The following is a 14,945-nucleotide window of genomic DNA, read 5'->3' on the forward strand; positions in this document are numbered from 1 at the left end:
TTTAAATACAGAATTATGCTCGTCTATATTAAAAATTATAAGATTTTTACTTTAAAACAGGAAGTGGAATATTTTTATTTTGCTGCCTAAAACTGATATAGCCTGTTTCAGAGGTAATATTTCACTTATTATTTTATAAAAATTATGTTATTTGAGTAGCAAAAATAAGGAAGCAAATTTTAAACATGTGATCAAAACTTTTCTGGAAAAAAAGATAACTTTACTAGATTCATCCAATGTTTCACTAAAACTAGTGATCTGACATAAAGAAGCTAGCAAATAAAGTGAGAAGACATGTGAAATTACAATAAAACTTTTAAAGTCCACTGCCGCCTCTAGACAGATGAAGATAGGACATGACCCCAATATCCTTTCCTTTTTGAAAATAATTTTTTATAAATTTTGTCATGGTTGGGAGTGTAAAATGATGCAATTGACTCCCAGGATTCAATTACATAGTTTTAAAAAATATATGTAGAGAGAGCAAGGGCAGGAAGAAATGGTAACTATCAAAGATTACAATATTTTTTTTTCCAGCAAATTAAAAATGACTAATTTTCACACAAGCAAAAGAAAACCCAGAATGTTGTGAGAGATGCACTTCAGTAGTTTCTAAAGTGATGTTATGGCATAATAAAGAGAGAATTTACATGTTTCTTGGAAAAATATGTTGTATTGTATTTTAAAGATTAATAACTGTTCATAACTCTTCCTGAAATGCTCAAAGGCTTTTTTCTGTTAATAAAGCCAGGTATGTGGTATAAATAATCAAAACTAATGACTAATGTTAAGTATTCTGAAACAATGTTATAATATCAACTTGATTAAGCTCACAAAATTACAAAAACCACTGCTTTTTATATCCCTTTTCCGACATTCTAAGCAAAGCTTTTAGAGTTTTCTTATTCAGTTTATTAATAACGGAATTTCAAAAATACTATGGTAGCCAGTAATTCCCATCTAATGCTATAAGAACAGCTTAATAAAGGTATAAATTAGATATTCAGATATTAGATTATATCTTATGTATCAGATATCAGAAAACTAAGATCTCAAACTACAGAACTTCACACTATGCTTATTTGGCTTCAAACATTCTCCCCCATATTTCTTGCATGTTAGGATCTTAAAGAAAAACCTAGTAATGAGTAAATAATAGTTGAACACACATATAAGTATCCAGTCTAGAATTTATTCTCAGGTGATTATATAAGGTTCTAAAATTGTATTTTTTTGTAGATCCTTTGCTTTTAAAGTTTTCTAACCTTTTCCTGTTTGATTTATAAACCAAACATCCTGCCTATTTTTAGTATGTTACTATCCATTTTGCCCATTAGAAACTTGTTGGAATATTTCTTCAGAAAAGTAAATTAGAATACTATATTTAATAAAACTGCCTCCTAAAGTAAATCAAAGAAGTCAGTGTAGTCAGTTTTTTTCTTTTCTTTTCTTTTTTTCTTTTACTGAATGAGTAAATCAATCACACACCAACAGTGTTGTAAATTTAAGTGCAAAAGCATTGAAGTGCTTTACTACAAATTACAACCTAGAAACACGTTAACTGAACAATTAAAATTCATACAATCAGATTTAGATATATAACAACACAAAGTAGGAACAGAATTACAGTACATTTACAACACAAGACAGATACATGAATTCATTAGAAAATATTGTAATAAATAATTCATGAATTATAGTGCAATTGATTTATGCATAAATATAACTAATTGCCTAACAATCAGTTTATATTAACAAAATCTGTCAAAATCAAGGCAGCCACAGAGTTTTACTAAATTACTGCGACAATGGAAATACTGCAATTAAAAAACAAATACAAGTATTTGTACTGTAAACAACTAAAAAAATCAGTCTCACTAAAGTTAGTATACAATTTAATATAAAATTGTCATTAGCTACCAGAAATGGTTTAAACAACTTTACTGAGCAGTAGTTTTCTAAAAACAGAGGCACTGTTTTTTCTTTTCCTTCTTTTTTTTTTTTAATATAAAATACTTGAGGAACATTCAAATAAGTAGAAAGCACATAAGGGTTGCTTTCACCTTCATTAAGTCTGCTGAAACGGGATTTTTCAGAAAATTGTCAATTAATAAATAGTAATGGTAACTAAATTCATAAAGTACTTTGAAAGTTTAACATAAAGGTCATCTTAATAGAATCACTGGGGAGAAGGGGAATTTCCCTGCCTTTTCTAGTTTGTATAATCAAATGTCAACTCAATAATAGAAATGTTTTGTTTCTTTTAAAAGTTATGGGTTGATTATTACCTATAAACTATCAAAAAATATTTTAATTTACTATTTCTGACCAAAAATAAATAATACAAGTACTAAAATGCTGTAAATTAACTATAATATTACCTATAAAACTACTGATTACTGTGAAGTCAATAGCAAAATGATCCCTGATTTATGAATCCTGTAAAGTTTTTGGTCAGGTCATCTTTTAAATGATACAAAAGTGTTCTGTAAGTTTCCCTTTACTATAAACTTCTCAATCAATTTATTAATGTAAATATAGTGTGAGGAATAAAAAAGCTCAATACAATATAAATATTATGTAATGCATTCAAAGCCCCCAAAGTTTTCCAAGTAAAATTCTGTATAAAGAGGTCATTAAAATTGTTTTGAAATATGTACTTTACCTTTAACTTTGCTTTTCATTGGGGGAAGGGGGAAATATACTAAATAATCCAAGTTCTGGCCCTCACAAAATATGGCTTAATTCTTTAAAAAGAAAGATGACCCTGACATCTGCTGTTCTGTAATCTATTATGTATATTTTCTTGGGGTGGAAAAAAAAAGAGGATTCATACCCTAGTGTGCAGGTAACATTAATAGCTGAAGAGGGTTAAGTATAGATCTCAGAGACCAAATAACTGCTTGGTTGTGTAGTTTCTCACTCTTCAGTTTCTTTAAACATGTAAGCAGTTTTAAAATTTAATAGCTGAAAATCTCTTTAGTATTACACGTATATATGATTATTAAATACACACAAACACAAGTGTAAAAACACAAGCATTTGACAAGGTGCACTTATTTTTTAAATTCAGCTAAAAGTATTCCTTTTGGACTTACAAAAACTGGCTTAGAAAAATGATCAGAACCTGAATTTTAACAGAGAAAGGGGGCACTCAGAATTTTGAATACATAAAGCAAATCCCTATTCTTTATATGAAGGCATATGCTTTATAACATTTTACCACTACAGTTGCATACTCCATAAATCCAACAAGGATACTTTGACCCATATTTTAAAACTGCTATGTAAAAATGACCAGTCTCTCTTATGAGTCTAGTAAAAGTTAAAATGCACTGCCCAGCTTCTAACTACCCAATTAGTAGAGAGTTTACATTACTGAAAGTTCAAAACAGCTTCAGTGTTAAATATTTGTAAATCTATTCAAGACCCTGAACAAACTGCAAATTTGGTTATTAGCAAAATGATAATGTATCGCCCACCAAAATGAAATCTGCAATTCATTTTGATAAACTGAAAATGTTTTGAAATGTCACAGCAGCAAATATATTAAAGTTACACTGAGGTTTTTCAATAGTAGGAGTGTGTCACAATCCTTAAAATTTAAAGTAGTCATAACATCAACTAACCAGCACATTTAAACCAAAATTATCATTCTCAAGCTTTTTCTGTGCACATTATAAACATGCTCTAAGTTGCATTCCAACTTTCTTTTCTAACCTTACACATTAGCTTATTTTTCAAATGAAAAACAAAACTAAATTATTTTAATAATTAAATTTAAATTATTTTTTGTTCTTAGTACTCCATCTTATATTAAAGGGTTCTATAGCTGCTGGGGTTAACTATGTGTCAGTTTTTTTTAAGTATATACCTTATATACCCCAACTTCTTGCTAAATCAACTATTAAATGATAAATATTAAATCTCATTATACATATCCTTTAAGGTTTTCTTTTCTATTCCTGGTGGATGCACTTGAGTGCATTTTGTAGTTCATAGAATGCACTGTAGTGTACTAACACTGTATATATTAATTTTTCTTAGTATGGAGATAGCTGTCTATTTAAACTTTGATTGGTTATTTGACACACATACAACAACTGTTAAGTATGTTGTATAGAATGTTTATAAACTATGAATATCATATTTCCATTATAAGATGGTTCAACTGAATGGCTGGAATGGTCTTTCACCAATAAAAATGTTTCACTTGACAATTACTTGTTTTCCCACAACGCTTTATGCTATTGACTACTAAAGAAAACCTGAATCTTTTTCACCTATTTATACAAGGATTAAATACAAACTATCAGAATTAAGTAAGCAACTATATAATTCTGTCCACAGTGAAAACCCTGAATAAAACTTTTTTTCAAAAGGCATGTAAGTGGTTTTTGAACTGTAAAATTTCATGTCTCCTGTCAGAGTGAGCATTTGTAATTCCCACGTGTGTATACAGACACACAAATACACACCTGTGCACATACACACACACGCAAACACACACACACACACACACAAACATTTTCCTAACAAGTAATCTACACAGGCTTGCTGCTGTTTTTGCAGCTGCCAGTCCCTGAATCTGTCATATTATATAACCCAGTGTCTGGTAATCGTAGTTTCTTCTTCGGAGGAGTCTTCAGTGTTCCAGATCTTTCTTTTACCTTGTATTCTAAAGTGCTGTGAGGTACCCCATAAATTCCTTGTGCTTTGGAAACACTCATTTTTCCACTCATTACCATCGCAATAGCTTCTTCCATTATTTCATGATCATATTGCCGATAGCGGCCACGTTTTTTCCTGGGCTGCTTACTGTCTTTTCGATCTAATCCATCTTCAGTATTTTCAGAGGTCCCATCAACTGTTCCATTTTTAGAATTAAGACACAAAGGAGAGAGGTCCCCATGTAGAAAGTAAGAGTCAACACTTGAGTGAGTTACAGGCCCAGAACATTCTATTTTGTTCTGTTTAGGGAGTATATTTTTCAGTTTTTGGAGAGCTGATCCTTCTAGGACTGAAGAGGTTTTGGAAACTTGATACATAACATCCAGCAGACCAGAACCATCAGGTTGTGATTTTGAGACAGAACTTACTCGTAGCTGAGGAATTTTTAACTGTACAGTAGGATTTGAAGTTTCATATTGGAGGCTTTCATTTTTTTCTTTAAACTGAGTGACCATTTTCTGTAGAGTTAGCTGATGGAGGTAAGTGGAAGCTGTTGGGAATTTTAATTCTGAGGTTTCAAGTAGATTGAGTTTACTTTTTTCTGTGCGCTCTGCTTGAGCTCTTGCCCACAAGGCTACTTTTTGCAGCACTGCACAAGTTTCTTTACTGTCCTTATATGAATAACTATCATGGAAATCTCGAGTTTTGTTTTTAAAAGATGCAGGCTTCCCTGCTGGTAAGGCTTCTAAGTGAAGAAGTAAAGTTTTTTGAGGTATGCCATAAAGTATGCCTGCTTTATTTATGTCCAGTGCTCCAGACTGAATGTCTTTCAAAGCTTTTGAGAGCAAACCATCTGCAAACTCAGCACTTCTTTCCACATAGTCCTCTCTGTTTCTGTGTAGTCTCCTGGATGGATGGAATGAAACGATGGTAAACTGATGCATGAGAGACTCTCACACAGCTATGGAAGGGGAGGGTCCACTCCTTTATTATACTCCTTGCTTAGGTAACATCACTGCTTATGACACTTTTAAGTCTGTGAGATGTAGTAGTTACTCCTTATCAAAGCAAACGCTACAGTCCTGGTAGGACAATGTGTCAATGATACGGTGGCCTCAACGGGCAGACCTTCCAAGAACATAAAATCCTAACTCAGTATTTGGAAAAATATTCTCATGATGTTGCTATTCCTCTGACAGATGCTTGCAGAGCAACACTTATAATTTGTACAATTAGAGCTCCATTATAAAAAGTACCCAAATCCTAAAGGAGTTTTTGTTAGTACAAACGTGACGTTACCGCTAAACAAGTAATAAAAGAGTCAACCCCTTTAAAGGAAATTTGTAGCAGCAGGAATATTTCCAAACACAAACATCCCATATTTCCACAAGACTAATTTTTCTCTAGACAAGAGCTTAAAACTTGAAACAAGTAGATAAGTTATATTTGAATAATTTAATTTTAGATATTATAAATGTCACTTCTATTTCAAATTATCATTGTAATTTTCAAAGTTTCTCCAACAGAAAGCTGACTATACCTTACGACTCAAATACTACTACAGCCATAGTTGAAACAAATTACAGTCTACCTCTAAGATTTAAATGTGACACAAAAGCTTCCTGTGCAGTTAGTTAATGGGAAGATGCAAAAAAGTTGTAAAAAAAAAAATCCAAAAATCCAACAGAACAGCATTTCACTACTAATTATTTATTTAATGATTAATGACACTTTTCAAAGCATGAAAGGACTTTTTGTGGTGATTACTAGATATATTTAAGTAGTTTGCCACCACATCTAAAGTGCAATAAAAAAATCTAAACACTATAAACTAGCATTAATAATTAGTAAGTACAGTGCTTTTAGAATTTGTTCATTGTTTTAAAAAATTAATAAATTACATATTTCCCTTAAAATTGCGTCCTGTGTATTTAATTTAATATTCTCTTACTCGTCCTGCTTCTTAGTTTGTATTCTATGATTAAGTTGGTAGTTCATTTTAGTAACATGAACTAAAGTTTGGTGATTGTTCTGATAACTTTTCTTTAACAGAAAGAATAAAAAAGAAAGAGAAAGGACAAATGAAAGGTATGAGAGAGAGACACTTATGAGTGACAAAAATTCTGGAGGAAAACTATATACGTCAATACTACTCAGAATAGTATTAAGAGTTCTCTGCAGAGATAATTTTATATTAATATTAAATTATATTTCCTAGATATTGCTTACCCAGCCACTGAATTTTCAGAAGAAGGATCACATATGGATGACTCTTCAGATTTTATGCTGGTTTTCTTTGTAGAGAGATCTAACACTCCATCCCCTATAATTTTTGCAAGAGAAAAAACTTTATATTTGCAACAGATAGGCAATCCTTACATTTTAATATTTCATATTTTGTTGGTCTAATTCATAACACTAGTATTTGATACGTGGCCATTACCTATTCATCTTAAACGGGTTTAGGAACAGGATATGACTGGGAAGGCACTATATAGGAAAAAAAGAACAGAGGAGGAGCTGGCATTGCCAGGTGATAGGAAGAAACTAACTAAATATATGATATAAAATTTGTCTAAGATAAACTTTTAGTCACCTCTCCACCATTTTGTAGTGAATAGCCATTGATTGCTCATTCATGACTGTTTTCCATTCAAAGCTGCCCAGATAATGCTTTGGGAAGGTGGGAGTGATGTAAATTGTACAAAATGGAGAGAATAGAAAATGTGATGATGAGTAAGAGAATTGAATAATTAGCATTTACTAGGACTAGCAAAAGGTAAACTGTGGCTGTATGTATAAACATGTATTTTCTAGAACTCATAGTGTAAAATTTTACTCTTTTAAATTATTGAACTATACAATAGTTAAATCATTGCCTACATAACATATTGTGCTTATATCTACGACTAAAGACAGAACTTACGATAATGCAACTTTAGAAAAATAATGTTAAAAAATAACTGCCTATGCGTGTTATTAAAATGTAGTTATTATTATACAACATTTACATAAATAAAAACTCAATGACTCAGACTTGTTAATCTGGCATGCTTCAGGATCAAAAAGGATAAAAATAAACCATGAATTTAAAACCCAGCAAATAATTCCGTGAATGTTTTTATTGTTAGCTAAAAAACTGAAAGTTTTAGCTATAAGAAAAATTATTATTAAAAAATACATGTTTAAAAATATACTAATTCAACTGGGCTTAAAAAATTCAACTGGATTTTACTGTAACCATAATTAATCCATGAAATATGTATGTTCCTGGGCAGATACAAAGATGAAAAATAAAAAAAAAATCCTATCTATAGCATCCTATATAGACTTCGACAATAATTTATTGAGTGCTCACTATATGCAAAGCACTATTTTAGGCACTAGAAGAGCATCAAAAAAAAAAAAAAGTCATACAAAGTACCTATTGTCATAGTCATAGTGCTTAGGATCTAATGAGATAATTCATACACCACCACAACCAGCACCACTACCACCAGCAATTATGATAGTGCCACCCTGGAAAATAACACAGAGTAAGCTGATAGAGTAATGAGGGTGGGGCTGAGAACGCTGCTGTTTTACACAGTGTTATCAGTGCAGGCTTCTTTGATTTGAACAGGGCCCTGAATAAGATGAGGGTCACCAACTAATCAGATACATGGGAGAGCGTTTCTGAAAGAACAGTCTGTGTAGAGGCTGTGATATGGAACCATGTCTGGAATGTCAGAGGAATAGCCAAGGCCAGGGTATCTGAAATGAAGGAAGCCAGGCCAAGAGTGAGCTGAGATCAGAAATGTTGTAAGAAGAGGTTAAACAGGGCCATTGGGCCATGGCAAGGACTTCGCATTTCGTTCCGACAGAGACAGGAAGCCACTGGCCACTGGAGGATTCTGGGTGGAAGACTGACATGATTTCAATTTAGGTTTTTAAAAGATCAATCTGCTATGGGAGAATGGACCGCAAGGAGCTAAAGGTGGAGCAGGGAAACTTCCTGGGAAAGTGCTATGCTATTTCTCGTTTCTGGGCTTTCACACTTGGAATTGGTTTCCTCTACCTAGAAGATTCGTACTCCTCTCCTCCAGACCCCCGCCTCACCCCAGCCACCCCTCCAAATTCTCACCAAATCTAACTCATCAGCCCCACTCAGAACACAACGTAGAGTTGGTTGATCATCGTAATAGGTTACCATACCAGTAACACTTACTTACAGTATTTAGCGGGTTGTAATGCTAGTTGTTCATATATCTACCAGTGCTAGCCACAGACTATAAGCTATGTGAAGGCAGAGACCATGCATATTTTATTCATCAATATATCCCTGCTGCTTAGAATAGCGTCTGGCATACAATAAGTATTCAATAAATGTTTGCTGAATAGAATTTCAAAGAACTGGAAAAATTCAGTATGGCTAGAGGTTAGCGTCCACATAGAAGGGTAAAAGGGGGAGACTGAAGAAGCAAAGTACCTGACACAGAGTATCTTGAAAAATTACTAAATACAGTTTATTGCCCCAGTTTACCCATCCAGCTTAATTTTAAGCTTAGTCTCCAACTCATCTCAAACCTCACGTCTCATTTATCTATGTAACTACCTGAATTCCCTCAAACATGCTATGCAATGTTATGCCTCTCAAATTGCAGTACCTTGTTCCCTCTGCCTAGAATGCTCTACCTATTCGACTTGTCAAACTTCTACTCATCAAACTTCTACTTATCCTTAAAGACTCAGATCTCCTGCCCAGGCAGAAAATGCTTATTTTGTCTTCCTGCCTGGACAGCATCCTATAATACTTATGACACTATCATGCAATTATTGATTTATAAATCTTTTTCTCCCATGAGACTGAATCCCTCAAGGTTCAGGATCTTGACTTATTCATTTGTATTACCAAACATTGGCAGAGTGCTAAAACCTACTAAAAGGAGAACGAAATGTCTTCTCTGTTCTATCATCTCATTTCTCTTTTTTGGCAATTAAAATTTTACTACTTTAAGAACTTACAAGAAAGGATAACTGCCAAACCCATATTCAAGTTTATAACTTTATTCACTAATTTTGATTTTGCTCATTTTATGTATAGTTTATGGCATATAAAACACATTCCCCTAAGTCTGTTACTGTTAGTACCAGAATGAAGTAATGAAATTTCCCCCATTCTAAGCTCTCTTAGACTTGATATGCTCCATTTAAAATTATTTCATAAAACAGAAATTATGAAAGGAGGTACAGGAACCCCTTTCTCTCCTTTACAGATAATATAAAAACTAGGCTGCAGCTCTCTACCTGGGGCAGTAAAGGTTTCTTTTCTTTTTTTGGACTACTCACACACAAAGCACCAACTATAGCGCATTTTAGTCTGGATGAGCTACATATAAGCTCTACTCCATCTTTCAGAAACCTACGCAAATAGGCTTATACTTCTGATTCTTTCTCTTTAGGAAGTCTAAACAATGACCCTATTGAGAAATGCTTTTATCTCTTCTTCATAGCCCTTTCTCCACATCTAGGCTATGTTAGAAGTTTTATTCTAAAAGGATTTGACAAATAAAGTAATACAGTATCTAGTGAAAATGAAAAATGTACTCCATCATATTTGTCACATTGCATTAAAATTCTTTTATCAATTAATGTCGACATAGTAAACACAAAATACATAAATATGTAATAGTTCCAATACCATTAAGAATTTTAGATCAATTTTAGTTATCTATAGAAAATCTCACTTTTTGTTAGCAGTATTAACCATCTGTACTATTTTGCTGATAGCATGATTCCCTTTTCTTCATAAGGCCTGTAGTTCAAGGGCTGGAAAAGTCAAAAGAAGTTACTCCTAGGATTGTCTGAATTAGAAAAACAAAAACAATGAGACAGCCAGCTTGGGAAGGATAGAGAAAGCCCAGGAATGGGGGCGGGGGGTGGGGGGGGTGGGGGAAGGATATTTTCTTGTTCCTCATAATTTACATCTATCTGAATGGTGATTACATCACTCCTTCACAATGGAGATATAACTAGGTTTTGTGTGTACATCATTCCAAAGTACTAAAATTAACTCTAAATACACGATAAAAATCTGTTTAAAATCAACTCTTGGTCACCTCTCCCACCATTTTGTAGTGAATAATGTAGATAAAACTAAGCACCCAGCATGCTATTACAAGATAATACAAACTAAGTAAGGTGGAGGGGGAGGAAATTAATTCAATTTTACTAGTATATTCTCTGCAGTCTATCTTATTACACTGTAATTTATTCCCCATTTATTTACTGTTGGTATTCATGTTTAGTTTTTCACTGTCACAAACAATGCTGAAAAGAATATCCTTCTAAATTTTTTTGTGTTCATGTACAATAATTCTGTAAGATAAACTATCAGAAGTGCTGAACAATAGATATTACCAAACTTATTTCCCATATCCTTGATAACACTTGGTGTTGCTGTGATTTTTAATTTTTGGTGAATAAGTAAACTTCAGGATTAAGTGAAAAAGAGAGTGTATTTATTATGCCATTTATGTGAATATTTAAAGCACACAAAACTATTTTGTTTATAGATACATAAATAGGTGGTATCATTGGTTGCTTCCAAGGGTAAACAAAAAGATCTAAAAGGATCTTAACTGTATTTCTAGAAATACTTTAGTTCCTTAAGAGAAGACAAATCAGAGGTAAATATGACCAAATAACATGTTTATTAATTCTGGTTAACAAGTACATGATTATTACATTGTATTTTTCTGTATATTCAAAATTTTTACTAACATTTAATAATAAATACAAAATTGTTTTCATTTACTGGTTGGAGACGGATCATTTGACATTATAATTTAATTAATAATTTAATTATTTCTGATCAAACACTATTGTAAAATGAATTAAAGATAAGCCAATCCAATCTTTGAACAAGGTCAGGTAATTGTCTATATAACACTACTGGAATTAAATTTAAAAATAAACTGACGTTTCAAAAATTGAAGTCATGGCCAAATTGGGCAATTTCTTGAATACTGACACTTTATTGGGTTAATTTTTAGTTAAAATTCAGATTTCAATTTTTCATTTATAAACTGTTCTCTTTCCTGTATTGTCATGCAAATTTCTGATAAAGGATCTATTCAAAAAGGACAACTGGAACCTTCATAATATAGAATTGTTTTCCACCCCTCCAAGGAAATCATTCTATTTCACCTCTTATCTGGCCTTTTGCTATTCTCCTCTGTAGGAGATTCTTATGGTTTTGTTAATTATATTCGACTGATTGCTAGAAAATATTAGTAACTTACATTAAACCTAATGTGTTTAAAACTGTATTTTTCTATAGTGTACTTAGAGTGTGCAAAGCATTTGCTACAAACATTACATGTCTTAACTCATCCAGTTCTCACAACAAACGGATGGCATAAATAGGTTTATTAATGCGCAAATTTTGATGATGATAAAACTGAAAATGAAAGAGAAATCAACTACTTCAGAGGCTGAGATGGAAGAATTACCTGAGCCCAGAGTTTAAGTCCAGCCTGGGCAACATAGTAAGACTCCTGTCTCTTAGAAAACACAAAAACAAAAAACAATGTAGCCATATGTCATCAAAAATCTTAAAAATGTTAACACTCTTCTAGGTATCTAAGAAAATAATATTTAACATAAAAAATGTTTTATATACAAAGATATACCGTAGATTATACAATTTTTTAAAAACACTAAATATTTAAAAAATGGTTACATAAATTATGGTCCCTTCACTTGCTTGAGAATTAGATTTAACACTGCCATTAAGGTAATTAATAAAGCATGAAAAACCTGCAAACGCTACTGTAACATTTTTAAAAGGTATGATATAAAAATCTGATATACAGATGATGTAAACATGTAAATGCAAATGCTACTATAACATTTTTAAAAGGGATGATATAAAATTTGATATACAGATGACGTAAATGTGTTTTGCATGTAAAACAAGAACCCCCAAATAAAATAAAATATAGAATAAACTGTGGAAGTAAATATACAAAAATGGGAACAATGGTGATCTTTGGTTGATAAAGTGTTGAGCAGTTAAAATATGTGATTGTGTGCATGCACATACCTAGGTATGTATGCGTCTACATATACATTTACAAATACTCTTCTGCCTTTCCCAAGTTTCCATAATAAAAAAAAATCCGTAAACTTAATTAGCAAAAAGTCAACAAAGTGTGAAAGCATTCCCTGGGTTTATCCAAATTTCAATTTTAAAAATTTGAAGTCTTATGCTCACTGCAAATAAAATTGTTTTGATTGTTACTGTTTAACTATGGGGTTTCAGTCATGGGAGAAATAACACAAGAGTAGCACATTATTGTAGCCTTAGGATTGGTTTTTCCTTCATTTGCCTACCTCTGCAAGTCAAATAGTATTTTTTTCTTTTTTTTTTTTTTTTTTGAGACAGAATCTCACTCTGTTGCCCAGGCTGGAGTGCAGTGGCATAATCTCGGCTCACTGCAACCTCCACCTCCCGGGTTCAAGTGATTCTCCTGCCTCAGCCTCCCAAGTAGCCGGGATTACAGGCACCTGCCACCATGCCCAGCTAATTTTTGTATTTTTAGTAGAGACGGGGTCTCACCATATTGGCCAGGCTGGTCTCCAACTCCTGAGTGCCAAATGATCTGCCTGCCTTGGCCTCCCAAAGTGCTGGGATTACAGGCATGAGCCACCATGCCCAGGCTCAAATAGTTTTTTAACTGGAAGGTTATTTTCTTCCTGATGTGTTTTATTTTGTATATATATTGCTGAAATAAATACTACAGAATTCATTAATCTACTATTCATTATGATAAGAGATGATATAAATCAGAGTAAAGTACTTATAGTGAATTTAAGATGTAAACATTTATAATAGCAAATTTAGGAAAATGCTACAGGTGAAATTAAAATAAGGCTTCAACATTTCCACCAAATGCCATTTGAGACTTTTGTTGTAATTCTTTTTTCTTTCTTCAGTTATTCCTGCAAGTACTAATTAAATCATGGCTTCAAAAGGCTTCAAGTCAGTACCTATGAAAAACATTTTAAAGAACATGTTCTCTTTTATCCTCTATATTACATTACCTTATTCTGTAAAAAGTTTTAGCCAAATATATTATTTAAAACATGGTTTGTATACTTATTGCAACGTCATAGTGGAAGACTAGATTTTTTTAACCATACATTTGAGACTCCTTGTTATGCTCCTCCAGAAATTACTTTTAAAAAACCTTTTATAAATATGTTTTACACAAAAGTACAATCTAACTATACAGTTTAACGAATTTTCATGAACTCAACCTTCCTGTATAAAAACTACACCTACTTACCAGTGTCAACCCTGACGCTCCCCCACCTCAGTATCTTCTTCTGGTCACTACCTTGTCCCCACCCCTACTATCTTGACTTTCAACAGCATTGTGCATTCTTTTAGATCCAGCAATTTCACTTCTAGGAATTTGTCCTGAAGTAAAAATTGAGTTTAAAACCTTAGCTCAAGAATGTTTATTTATATATAAAAGACACACAATATGTGATCCTTCCATACTACTGAGCTAAGTAAATGAATTTAAGTATTAAAATGATTCTGCAGAAAAATACTTAGTAACATAAGGATGTCAAAAATATAAATTCATGCAAACAGTTTACAGAGGATATATATCTCATGTAGTAGGTTAGTGGGGCTCAGCACTGAGAGTGTGTTTTGTGCACATGTAGATATTCTTTAGTAAATGGTTTGGAAGGACCGAACACAGGAGCACCTGCAGATAGCTCTGGGTGGAAGAATACAGGATAATTGTTATTTTCTTCATTTCCTTATTTGTTTTCTAGTTTTTCTACAGTAGGTAAAGCTATCTTCTAATGCCTAATTTGCATTGAAATTTCTTGAGTCCAAAACATGTTTTTACAGTTGATATCTTCAACTAGAATCAAATAATGTCTCTGTTACATTTGATTCTTAGCGTGACACATTTGATTCTAAGGTTATTTATTTATTTTTGAGATGGAGTCTTACTTTGCTGCCCAGGCTGGAGTGCAGTGGCATGATCTGGGCTCACTGCAACCTCTGCCTCCTGGGTCCAAGCGATTCTCTAGCCTTGGCCTCCCAAGTAGCTGGGATCACAGGTATGCGCCACCACGCCTGGCTAATTTTTGTATTTTTAGTAGAGATGGGGTTTCACCATGTTGGCCAGGCTGGTCTTGAACGCCTGACCTCAAGTGATCCACCTGCCTCAGCATCTCAAAGCACTGGGATTACAGGCGTGAGCCAC

The 14,945-nt window shown here is 32.9% G+C and overlaps 1 protein-coding gene across 14 annotated transcripts in view; it reads right to left on the minus strand.

Annotated features, from left to right (window-relative positions):
• LCORL (ligand dependent nuclear receptor corepressor like) overlaps window positions 1–14,945 on the minus strand; it is a 178,597-nt gene that overhangs the window by 33,942 nt on the left and 129,710 nt on the right. For 10 of the 14 annotated variants that reach the window (XM_024246454.3, XM_054553763.2, XM_054553764.2 and 7 more), the window contains one exon: window positions 6,901–6,994. The exons of 1 other annotated variant lie outside the window; for it this stretch is intronic. In XM_024246454.3, coding sequence (XP_024102222.2) covers window positions 6,901–6,994 — 94 coding nt within the window. Of the gene's footprint in view, window positions 1–1,176; window positions 5,578–6,900; window positions 6,995–14,945 lie in introns of those variants that run through there. 3 more of the 14 variants (XM_002814629.5, XM_024246450.3, XM_054553776.2) reach the window with 2 other exon arrangements.

The sequence above is a fragment of the Pongo abelii genome, chromosome 3 (assembly GCF_028885655.2).
Source record: "Pongo abelii isolate AG06213 chromosome 3, NHGRI_mPonAbe1-v2.0_pri, whole genome shotgun sequence".
NCBI classification, from domain to species: domain Eukaryota; kingdom Metazoa; phylum Chordata; class Mammalia; order Primates; family Hominidae; genus Pongo; species Pongo abelii.